This window comes from Oryzias melastigma, linkage group LG19 (genome assembly GCF_002922805.2).
Source record: "Oryzias melastigma strain HK-1 linkage group LG19, ASM292280v2, whole genome shotgun sequence".
Lineage (NCBI taxonomy): Eukaryota > Metazoa > Chordata > Actinopteri > Beloniformes > Adrianichthyidae > Oryzias > Oryzias melastigma.
Window position 1 is genome coordinate 8,927,496 of NC_050530.1, and position 11,597 is coordinate 8,939,092.

Consider the following 11,597-nt stretch of genomic DNA (forward strand, 5'->3'; position numbering starts at 1 on the left):
GACAGCTCTTTTAGAGTATGTCCTTAGTTTTTACTGGAGCAAAAATTGGTGGGAAGAAAAACAAGACATATTAGTTTAGAATGACCTCAGCGAAATCAATAAACAAACAAACAAATAAATAAATAAATATGTAATTTAAATAAATAAATGCAATAGATTTTTTAGTTTGAGAGTACTGTGCAAATAATAATCTTGCAGTGTCACAGTGTGATGACTTAAGGAAATTACCTGTTTTAGTTCTATCATAAGTAAATCTAGATTTATTTGGTTTTTGCTCAGAATTTCAGCAAATTTAGTTCAGGTTTCCATCTTCAGTTAATGTTTTATGTTGGTAGAGTTCATGAGTACATTAGTGCTCAGTATTTTTTTATTTTTATTTTATTTCATTTTATTTTATTTTATTTTATTTTATTTTATTTTATTTTATTTTATTTTATTTTATTTTATTTTATTTTATTTTATTTTATTTTATTTTATTTTATTTTTTTATTTCATTTTATTTATGTATTTATTTAGTTATATTTTACTTATTTTATTTTAGTTTTTTTTTCCATAAACTATTGTACAGATGAATTATCTGAGCTGATTAAACAATAATTTATATTCATTGCCTTTTTTTTGTGACAACAATCGAACTTTTTTGTTGTTGTTTTTGTTTCGGAGTTATGTATTTTTTTGTCTTTCAAAATAAAATACTATATTGGTGCTAAATATTTAAATAGCATTATTTTTGTTTTTTTTTTGGGAGGAAATATGTCAATTTGGTTGACAAGTAAATATTTGGAATTCAAGTTCTTGCTAAGTTTTTCTTAAAAAAATGTATCTTTAAAAGTTGTATAACTTTTATATTTTACTGCATTAAAATCAACCCAATGTTTTTTGTTTTTTTTTTTTAAAAGAAGCTGGAAGACGTCAATCCCATCACTCATCCTTGAATTTTGTCTATAATCACATAAATGAGGTGTTATGCAATAACCGCACTCCAAAGTTGCGCCAGCTCCGACATGACAACAGAGATGAGTGGATCTTTAGAGGAACATCAGGAGGGGGCGGGGGAGAGGAGGCACGAGAGGATGGAGAGAGACCCGGATGCTGATGCGAGTGGAGCGAAGGCAGGAGGAGGAGGAGGAGGAGAGAGAAAATATCGATTTACGGCAATAAAACGGAGCATCATCCAAGCGGCCTTTACCTGGAGGTTAACTGTAGTCGGGAAGTGAGAAGGGGGATAAAGCAGCGGACAGTGGCGCGAGGCCCTTCGTGTTTTTTCACCGCCAGTGACGGAGGAGGACACGCCAAAGGAGAGCGGAAAAGATGCTGTGATCCGCTACTTGCAGTGATGTAGGGAGGCAGAGACGGAGCACAGGCAGGGAAGGAGGAGGGGGGGCACTATGCTAAAGATGGTTGTTTGGAAATTAAAACGTTTGGAAATATTGTGGCGGCGGACTGACGAATTTTCGGCTTTGCAGAGAAACTTCAGGCGTTGTCCGTTCTTTTGACAGCCGTTGGCTTAGACGTCGAAGCTAAAGCTAGCCTCGCTGCTGTGTGGGACAACGGCGGCGAGGCTAAAATAGCATGGAGTTCCACTTGTAAAATAGGCCCAACAGAGAGAATAACATTGATTTATTTTTTTCTGCGCGAGCGCTTTGACGCAAACCCTCCTGGGAGTCGTAGTTTTTAACTAACTAACACATTTAGCGATGATACAAATTAGCTAAACGAGTTAAATAGATCCAGTACGTCACTGTCACTGTCATTTCTTAATTAAGCTAGCAGTTTATGTTAACTAGAATGGTTACTGAGAAAACTAGAATATGTAGCTTAGCTTCTTTTGCTCATTTATGTGCTGTAAGGTTTACATGTGACACGGTGCAAACCTCAGAGAAATCCCTGTCCTAAAACCTGCAACAACTCCTGTTTAAGCTGTACAAATCACAGTAATCGCAATAATAGCAGTGCAGTATTAGTTCTATTTGTGCGTTAGCCTTCAGTCAGAGCAGTATGAGTAAGGAACTGTCTCTGAGTCAGTCAGCTCAGTATGTTGGGCCCTATCGTCTGGAGAAGACTCTGGGGAAGGGGCAGACAGGTGAGCAGAAAATAGTTAAAAAAAAACAAAAAAACACATAGAAAATGCTTACACTTCTTCTTTGTTTGGTCTCCAAAGGGCTGGTCAAGCTGGGGGTCCACTGCATCACGGGTCAGAAGGTAGCGATCAAAATAGTCAACAGAGAGAAGCTGTCTGAGTCAGTCTTGATGAAGGTACAGTGGGGCAACCATACGTTTTAAGTCTTGCTGCAAACCGATTCACAGTATGTTTGTCACTTCTGTTGTCTGATGTTGATTAACCCCAGCTCTGATGATTCACAAATGTCTCATACTTGCTTGTTGCTTCAGTGTCTTCTTCACGTCTGTCTTTTTCTGTCTCCTCTTCTTCTGCGCAACTAGGTTGAAAGAGAGATTGCCATTCTGAAGCTGATAGAGCATCCGCATGTGTTGAAGCTGCATGATGTTTACGAGAATAACAAATATCTGTGAGTTCCACGGCGCATTTTGACGAGCTCTGCTCTTGCATGCTTTCACGCTGCAGACTTCTTTTCGGCATGAGATGAGTTGGTAAAGACTGACACTAAGATATAAAACACTTTTAATAAAGAAAAATGTTTTGGATCGGTAAAAGTTAAAGCAGCCGAATTTAGTAGCATAAAATTTAGAATATATATTGAGAAATATCCATAGAAACAGTAAAATATATTTATTATAGCATCATTGTGTGGTAAAAGCCTTGTAGATCAATAAGTGGTCATTTTAATAAACATATAATTGAGTTTTAATTATATTTTTGTTAGAAATGACAGTGTTTTTGGTGTTTTTGGGCAGTTACCTGGTGTTGGAGCATGTGTCAGGGGGTGAGCTCTTTGACTACCTGGTGAAGAAGGGTCGGCTAACTCCAAAAGAAGCCAGGAAGTTCTTCAGGCAGATCATCTCTGCCTTGGATTTCTGCCACAGTCATTCCATCTGGTTGGTTTCTGTGCCAAGTAGTGATTCTTAGAAGGAGGTTTGGTCACGTTCAGGGTAGCGATATTGTCTCTGATGCTGAATTGCAAAGTGTTTTCGATCTCTCCCATTCAAAAAAAGAAAAAATCAGTTTAATTAAAATAAAACTTTGAATTTTACAACTGCAGCGATGAGGTTCCATTAAAGATTAAAAGGACAACCTGGAGTGATTTGTTTTATTTTATTTTATTCTTTCAGTCACCGGGATCTAAAGCCGGAGAACTTGCTCCTGGATGAGAAAAACAACATTCGGATCGCTGACTTCGGCATGGCCTCCCTACAGGTGGGAGACAGTCTGTTAGAGACCAGCTGTGGGTGAGTGACTGTTACCTATATTTCAGTAACCATATGTACATAAAAATAAACATATTGTCATCATATCTTTTGTTGAGTCTAAAAATGTATAACCATGAGGATGTTATTGATTGCAGATCACCACATTATGCTTGTCCTGAAGTTATACGGGTAAGTGCTTTGAAACGGTGTGATCCTCAAATGACTCTCCCATTGTTATATTAAATAATAATGCAGTGAATTAATAATTGAGGATCGCATACACATAAATGGATGCACTGATGATTTCAAGATCATTGATTCAGAAATGTATTTTTTCTTTGGCAGGGGGAAAAATATGATGGACGGAGAGCAGATGTGTGGAGTTGTGGGGTCATCCTGTTTGCCCTATTAGTGGTCAGTGTGTTTCCCCATTTTTCTCTAACTTTAACTTTTATTTTTTGGTAATAAATCAAGTTTTCTGTTTTCTCTTCCTTATCTTTCCCCCCCATCAGGGTGCCCTACCTTTTGACCATGACAATTTACGCCAGCTCCTGGAAAAAGTGAAGAGTGGGGTATTCCATATGCCTCATTTTATACCCCCGGACTGCCAATCTTTGCTCAAAGGCATGATTGAAGTCAACCCTGAAAAACGACTCACGGTCTGTGAAATAATTCCTGATCTCATGCAGAGTCATAATTATTGTTATGTATTCCTTTTTGTTTGGAAATATACCATCCTTTCCAAGAAATCTTAGAAGTAGTGGCATAAATTAACTTTTTTTTTGTTTACTACACTGACAGAGCTGTTCTGATATGTTCTATTTATGGCTTAGAGAGGACAAAATTAGATATGCTTTATCTGCAAAATGATAATTGCGTAAAACACTGGAAAAAAAATGATAAAATTGAGCAAATCCAGATTGATTCTTATAGTTTTTTGGGGTGATTATGCAAAAACAGGTGGGTTTGTGTCACCTTTTTTCTCTGTGTTGCTTTTTATTCTTTATATAAGTCTCCTGCTTGTCCAGCCAGCACCACCTACTGGCAAATACTGCCTTTTTAAAAGTGTTAATTACACTTCTGATTATTTTTGGATTATTTTGCATTAAATCTGCCAATTAAAAACTGGAATTAGGGATCAGATTTGATCTATTTAAGAAGTATAGTTCTTACTGCTAGTGAGTCAAATTTATTTAAAATCCCTTTCACAGTTGCAGCTGTTTACCATCCTGTGTCAGTTAATACAATTTGTAGAAATATAAAGGAAAAAAACGGAAGTATTTGCTCAGCGCAGTGACCATCTGGCCGTTAACAGACTGTAGAAATAAATGGTCCCATCTGCTGTTTCCCCTTACAGCTAGAGGCCATCCAGAAACATCCCTGGTATATGTGAGTATTCCTGTAGCACTTCTTTGCTGTTGGGACAGGATGTTCCATTATTATTTGGTTCCAATATGTGTCGCCGTGTGCGCGTGTCCACAGCGGCGGCCGTAACGAGCCGTGCCCTGAGCAGCCTCCTCCCAGACGAGTGTGCGTGAGGCGCATCCTGTCTCTGACTGAGCTGGACCCAGATGTGCTGGAAAGCATGTACTCGCTGGGATGTTTCAGAGACCGAGTCAAGCTGACGCGGGACTTACAATGTGAAGAGTGAGTGTGAACGTACATAGAAAACATGGAAAAATAATACAGATCAACCATTTAGTGAAGTTGGCTGGATTAAAGACGCTGTCACCAAATGATTGAAGCCATAGAAATTAAAATATTTGCATTTTATGAGGATATATGAAGTGTTTTTCATTTCATACTTTTAATTTTTGAATCTTTAGGTCATTTTATTGAACTAGAAAAAGATCTCAGTATCTTTTTTAGTGTTTAATTTAAGTTTTGTTTTTGTTTGTGTCAGAGAAAACCAGGAGAAGATGATCTATTACTTATTGCTGGATAGGAAGGAGCGATACCCCAGCTACGAAGACGAGGACTTACCTCCGCGCAATGACGTAGGTCAGTCACCGAGTGGCGGGACGCAGCTAAAGAAGAGGCTTCCTTTCTCAGTCTGTCACTAAGGAGGCCATAATATCCACTTTTGAGTAGGATGTCGTTCTAAAATTACACATTTGGGGTTTTTTTTGTTATAAAAATTACTTTAATTTATTTCAAGTGAGTTTTTTTCCTTTTGAAGACACTTAAATAATCCAACTTTTCATCATATAAAAGTAATCATGCATCAAGTAAGACATTCAAAAGACAAATTTGGTGTAAGTCAAAAGCTGTAACACGTTTATGGTGGAATTCATCAGCAGACCCTCCTCGAAAGCGCGTCGACTCGCCCATGCTGACGCGCCATGGCCGCTGCCGACCGGAGAGGAAAAGCTTAGAAGTGCTGAGTGTTACAGAACAGGGGTCTCCCACCCCACCTCGCAGGGCTTTGGACACAGCTGCACACAGCCAGAGGTACAGCTCCATTCAGAAGCACTTAGTTTATGCACTAAGCTGAGTTTTCATCGGTTTGATCTTTGCTTTTGTCTTTCAGATCTCGCTCAGTCAGTGGAGCATCAAGTGGTCTCTCGTCCAGCCCTCTCAGCAGTCCCAGGGTAAGATTGGGGTTGGTGGTTAAAGAAATCGGTCTTATACCAACCAGTATCCTGACATTTCTTATCATCATAGAGTTTTTGATTATGGTTAAGATAAGTCACTGCTATAGATTGCCTCTTAGACTTTTTAATTTTTGTGCTTAGTGAACAAATCTTCAAAACAAATCATATTATATTTATCATAAATATCACAGTTATTGGTCTACACCACTTACAAAGTTTTTTTTTTTTATTTAAGTGAGTAAAACTTCTGATGGAAAACCCTCTATATTTATTTTAACCACAATGAATACAACAAAAACTCCCATTTTTTAAATTTGACATAAATCTGTTCACAAGTATTACAAGAATAAGAAAAAATATGATGTTCATCCTACTACCAAAGTGTGAAACGTACACAATAGAATATATTGTGCTGCTTAAGCATCATTTCTACTTTACTTTTATACTATGCAGAATTTTATTACGAAAAGTAGAGACTAAATATTTAGTTTGAAATATTAAAATACATAAGATAGCAGATAAAAAGACTAAGATTAACCCTAGATAGTAAAACAATGAAATGAAAAATGTATACCAACTGAATAAATGTTTTTTTCTTATTTGATTAATATTTTTTAAAATATATATGCTTTGTTCTATTCAATTATTTTTATAATTTTTAAAAAGCACTTTTCATGCTTTACACAACTCTTTTACAGTGAAAAACAAAAAAACATAGACACTGAAATTAAAGTATACATCCCATAACCACACACACAATGAATACATCTTATAAAAGTAACTTCTAACTTACATTGTTTGTTGTGTTTTTTAAAAATCTGTGTTTTTCCCTCTTGTCTTAAGTATTGACTTTTTGATACATTTCTAATCAAAGGTTGTTTTTTTTTCCTTTAATTAGCAAACTACCCTGCAAGATTAGTTTTTTATTGGATTCTTTACTGATCTTGTTCTCCCAGAAATTAAAAACTTAAATAATTCTTCACTTTACTTTAGATCGGGATGAGACACCACGTTTTTTTAAGGCATGGAATTAACTTTGGAGATGTTTTCTCAAAACTCGAACGCAAATGCAAATTAATTTTTGTGTTTCTGGTAGGACAAAAGATGTTTAGTGAAACTTTGATCCGAGTTATACAAAATAGGTGGAACTCCATTCTGAAATCTGGTACTTTACAATAAATTTTACTTAAAATAAGACTTAATTGTTCAGTTTTGCTCTATATTATTAATTCATTATTTGACTATCATCATCAAAATGTGAATAAATTTGCAACAAAAAAAGAAAGAAATGTATATTTTCTCTTGATTTCACACAACTTCTCTCTTTCCTGTTTGAGAAATATGCTAATTATTGTGTTAAATTAAAGTTTTTACTTTATTAGTCGCTCTTGTATAGAACCAGATTAAAACAATTAAAAGTTTTATTTTGCAGATTCTCCACAGAAACACCTTCACTGCTACTGTCCTCTGTCTGTATTCCTAACACTGTCACTGTCTCGTCTGCCTCTTAACCCTCAAAAAAGACGAAAACATCTTAAATAAAAATCCGCGCTGTCGCACTCCCATCGAGCACATTCACTAATCACAAGATGCACTCTTCTGTCATTGAGCATGATATTCATTTCCATCCTTTCTTCATTTTCCGTCCCTTCTCTTTCTTGTTTTCCATCTCTCTCACCCCCCCTCGACCCACAATTCCACTGCTCCCCAGTCCTATCAGAGCCCCGTCTTCACTTTCAGCCAATCAGACGTCACCTCTTCCACCGCATCTCCTCTCACAAAGGAGCCCAAACAAGGAAGCGCCACCACTCCTCGCTCAGCACGGGCTCACGACAAGCCCAAAGCACCCTCCAATCCAAAGACCCAGACCCTGCCCACCAAAGGACCCGCCGAGCGACCCCACCTGCAGCCCATCAAATCCTTGCCTCTGCACAACCCATCCTCCCGCTCGCCCTCACCTTCCCCGCTCCTTTCACCCATCCCCCGTTTCTTCTTCCCCTCGTCCTCTGTCCTGAAGTCAGTGACTAAGAGCCTCTACCCAAACTCTGCCCACTCTGTACCGCAGGTCACTCCTCAGGGCTCTCCGCTGCCCACACCGTTGGGCACCCCTGTCCACCACCCTCACCACCCTTCCTCTACCCCGCCTTCCTCCTCCTCCTCCTCGTCCTCCTCGCGGGCAGAGGGAGGGGGAGGGGTGGGCTCCTTGTCGTTGACCCCGCCCTCCAGTCCGGGAGGGGGGAGTGGAATGGCGGCCAGCAGCTCCGCCCACTGGAGGACTCGCTTGAACTCCTTCAAGAACAACCTGCTGGGTTCTCCCCGGTTCCATCGCCGTAAATTACAAGGTGGGGTACCTCAGACGGTCCTCTGTCTTTGGTTTAACGTCAAATGTTCCTGTTTTGACTGATGTGTGTCTCTTAGTTCCTACATCAGAAGACATGTCCAGTCTGACCCCAGAATCCAGCCCAGAGTGAGTTCAAATGTGGTTACTCGTACAGCGTGGAGGTATTGCATATAAATACACGTGTGCTTGTTGTTACATCTGTTTTCCTTTCTTGGTACAAAGGCTAGCTAAGAAGTCGTGGTTTGGGAATTTCATCGGCTTGGAAAAAGAGGAGCAGATCTTTGTTGTGATCAGAGACAAGCCTTTAAGTTCCGTTAAAGCTGACATTGTCCACGCTTTCTTATCAGTAAGTATGTGCTGTGGTCTGTCGCTCTGCTTGTTATGTGTGAAGCATGGCCTTCAAGGGGACAAGAATTCACCAGCATGTTCATACTGCACACCTCATTTCTCCATTATTTCAGTTTTCTCTTTGATTTCTTTTTCTTTAATCTTCCTCACTCGTGGCACGCAGATGGATCACTTTGCTTTCACCAATGGCTCACTCTTTCTCTCTCCTCTCCTCACCCTCACCCTTTGTCTCCCTATACTCACGTTGGCCCCCATACCTCTCCCGCCTCGTAAGTCTGTCGGTCTCTCTGCTTCTTCTCTGTCTCCCCACCACGCAGATCCCATCCCTCAGCCACAGCGTCCTTTCGCAGACCAGCTTTCGGGCCGAGTACAAGTCCTCCGGCGGTCCCTCCGTCTTCCAGAAGCCCGTCAAATTCCAAGTGGACATAGCTTTTTCCGAGAGCGAGAGGGAGCGAGACCGGGAGAGGACAGAGAGGGAGGGCAGGAGGGAGGCAGGAATCTACAGCGTGACATTCACCCTTATATCAGGTGAATACTGTGTGGAAGTGTGAAAAGCCCCTAAATATTCAATAAATTGTTAATTTATGAATATTAATGTAAATATATTTTGAAACAGTCGGTCAGTTTAAATGTGCATTTAAAGACCCACTCTGATTGTGTTTTTGGTGTTTTTAATGTGTTCTTGTGGCTTTTTTCTCATTATGGAGGACATTTAAAGACAATTGAGCTCAGAATTGTTTTTCTAGGTATTTCTTTACTCAAATTGATGTGAATCAGGAGCAGACAAAAAAACTATCATAACCCGCTCCGCCTGATTGTAACGCATCCACTCGTAGACAAATAGATCCATGTACGTTTTCCTTGTTTGAGCTGGATAACTCCAATATAGCTCGCTATTTTTGTTGCAAGGGCGGGATTACTCGGCGCCAACAGTCCCACCCACAACTCAGACGTGAATTTCTAATGAACTACTGCCCCTCTGCAGAAACTATTTCTTAAAAAGCTACATTTTTAAAAAATGTTGGCTAAAAACAGCATAATCAACATTAAAAGACCACTGGGAACACTTTTAATATTGATCAAATTAACTTGAATTACTATCAACAGTAATGTAAAATACATTTTCTCTTTTTAAGTCAGAAAAAAATGAATTTAAACAAAAATAATATAAAAAATGTGTTGAAATTCTATATACTTTAAAGACCAACTCTAATACTCTTTTGATTTATTTTAAAAGTGATTCAAGTGGTCTTTTAAATATGCAGTTTTTAGTGAAAATAAAAGAAAAACTCGTATTCTACGACATATTTTCTGCAGAGTGACAACAGTTTCATCAAAAATTGTTGTGGATCTGAGCAGGAAGCTTGTGGACCGCCGCGCATATTTTCTACATTACAAATAAGTTCTTTTTAAATTTTTTTTTTTCTGCTCCTGATTCTTTTAAATAAAATAAAATACTCAGAAATGCCATTTTTAGCTTAATTTTCTTAAGATATGTTCTCATCATAAGAATACTGCCAGAAGAACATGTTTAAAACAACAAGAGTGTGTCTTTAATTTATCAGCTGAATCATCTAACAAAACATGGTTTAGAAATTGAAGCGTTCAGACATCCAGACCTGATAGATTTCTAGTTGAAAAGAATTTCTTTTTTTAATTAAACCTTCATTTTGCTGCGACGCCAGGCCCGAGTCGCAGATTCCGACGGGTGGTGGAAACGATCCAAGCTCAGCTCCTCAGCTCTCATGATCAACCACTGATGCAAGTCCTATCTGGTAAGACTGCATCACATTTTACTCTTTAATGTCGTAAATTAGCTCTTAATTAACAGGTCTTTTTATTCATAAAAACAAGAGTTTTATACATTTTGTGTGAGTTTACCAACTTGTAAAGCAGCCATTTCCAACAAGACACAGCATCTTTTGATGTTCACTTCCAGACTGATAGTGACCTCCCTGTCCCTCCCCCCGTACAGATCCCTTCCCAGATGAGAAGAACAGCCGGCCCCACGGGACTCCCACCCGCCAAAACTCGAGGCGCTCTGAGGGTGGGGGCGACAGGTGCGAGTGGGGCGACCGAGCAGATGGCGGAGGCATCGGAGGAAGCGGAGGTGTTCTGCAGCGCAGAGGCTCAGCGAAAGAGAGAACCCGTCTGCTGTCCTCGAACGGAACCCAATCCCAACCGTAGGATAGGAGACCCGGCTGCAGGGAGCTCGAACCAGAAAAGACTCCGCGTTACTTCATGTCCAAGTACCCCTGCAAGCTGTGAGCTGCTATTCTTCCTTGACTAAGTTACTAACGTTGTTTGACTCTAGCAAGGATCGAGCTTTTTCCTTCCATCAAGCTTTTTTTTTCTTTTTTTTTTTGGATTTCTGTCCCACATGAGAAAGAAGAGGTGTGGAACCAGCCTACAAAGGAAAAAGATGACATGTACGGGCATTGCATCATAGACACAGCTTTTCTGAAGTGCATGCCAGTTAGCGAACCAGCTTGCTAAAGGATGCTGACATGACTACATAGTCTACCATTTCTTTACTTTGAGGAATCTGGCGCCAAAAAAAAAAAGATGTGATAGTTCCGTGTTTCAATTACTCTTTAAATTAACGCTTGTATCCGAGTTAAGCCTCATGCAGACAGTCGTCTAAACCGAAAGAGACAAAAATGCAACAGGAGAACCCTTCACAACACCAAATGAATGAGAGAATATGAACAAAGATCCTGTTTTTTTTTTTTTCTAGAGAAACTGTATCTTGAAATAACCGAAATCTCTCGATAAAAAGAAAACCAATGAAGTAAGCTAAGTATGTGAATGTGAAAAAAACTGTTTTTCATTTGAAGATGTTTTTTTTTTTGCACAGTGATTAGCAGAAACACTTGGAGCGAAGGTTTATCATCTTTAATTTTCATTTTGTATTTCCTTTTTACTTGATAACATCAAGTAATACCCCTACAAGTTTGCATCGAACCCCCATCGATCTGTAATGTTTT

At 39.1% G+C, this 11,597-nt stretch overlaps 1 protein-coding gene across 3 annotated transcripts; it reads left to right on the forward strand.

The window, feature by feature from the left end:
• The first annotated feature begins 725 nt into the window (after positions 1-725).
• On the forward strand, positions 726-11,405 carry si:ch211-255p10.4 (serine/threonine-protein kinase BRSK2). 3 transcript variants are annotated; one of them, XM_024285691.2, is made up of 19 exons: positions 726-2,083; positions 2,162-2,256; positions 2,443-2,528; positions 2,875-3,015; positions 3,250-3,366; positions 3,483-3,516; positions 3,673-3,741; positions 3,840-3,986; positions 4,685-4,716; positions 4,810-4,974; positions 5,231-5,328; positions 5,625-5,778; positions 5,858-5,918; positions 7,987-8,263; positions 8,340-8,388; positions 8,485-8,608; positions 8,885-9,138; positions 10,296-10,385; positions 10,586-10,728. In XM_024285691.2, exons 1-18 carry the CDS (start codon positions 1,999-2,001, stop codon positions 10,357-10,359), a joined length of 2,052 nt encoding a protein of 683 aa, XP_024141459.1. In that variant the 5' UTR covers positions 726-1,998; the 3' UTR covers positions 10,360-10,385; positions 10,586-10,728. The 3 variants fall into 3 exon arrangements, with proteins under 3 accessions (XP_024141459.1, XP_024141457.1, XP_024141458.1); XM_024285689.2 differs by having other exon boundaries at positions 728-2,083; positions 8,928-9,138; positions 10,586-11,405; XM_024285690.2 differs by having other exon boundaries at positions 728-2,083; positions 5,628-5,778; positions 8,928-9,138; positions 10,586-11,405.
• The last annotated feature ends 192 nt before the right edge of the window (positions 11,406-11,597 follow it).

Excerpts from the sequence above, each read along its gene's own strand:
- si:ch211-255p10.4 (XM_024285689.2), top strand. The coding sequence starts at position 1,999 with ATGAGTAAGGAACTGTCTCTGAGTCAGTCAGCTCAGTATGTTGGGCCC. Across the intron at positions 8,264-8,339 it reads CCATCGCCGTAAATTACAAG|TTCCTACATCAGAAGACATG; the intron begins GTGGGGTACCTC and ends TGTGTCTCTTAG. Across the intron at positions 10,386-10,585 it reads ACTGATGCAAGTCCTATCTG|ATCCCTTCCCAGATGAGAAG; the intron begins GTAAGACTGCAT and ends CCCCCCGTACAG.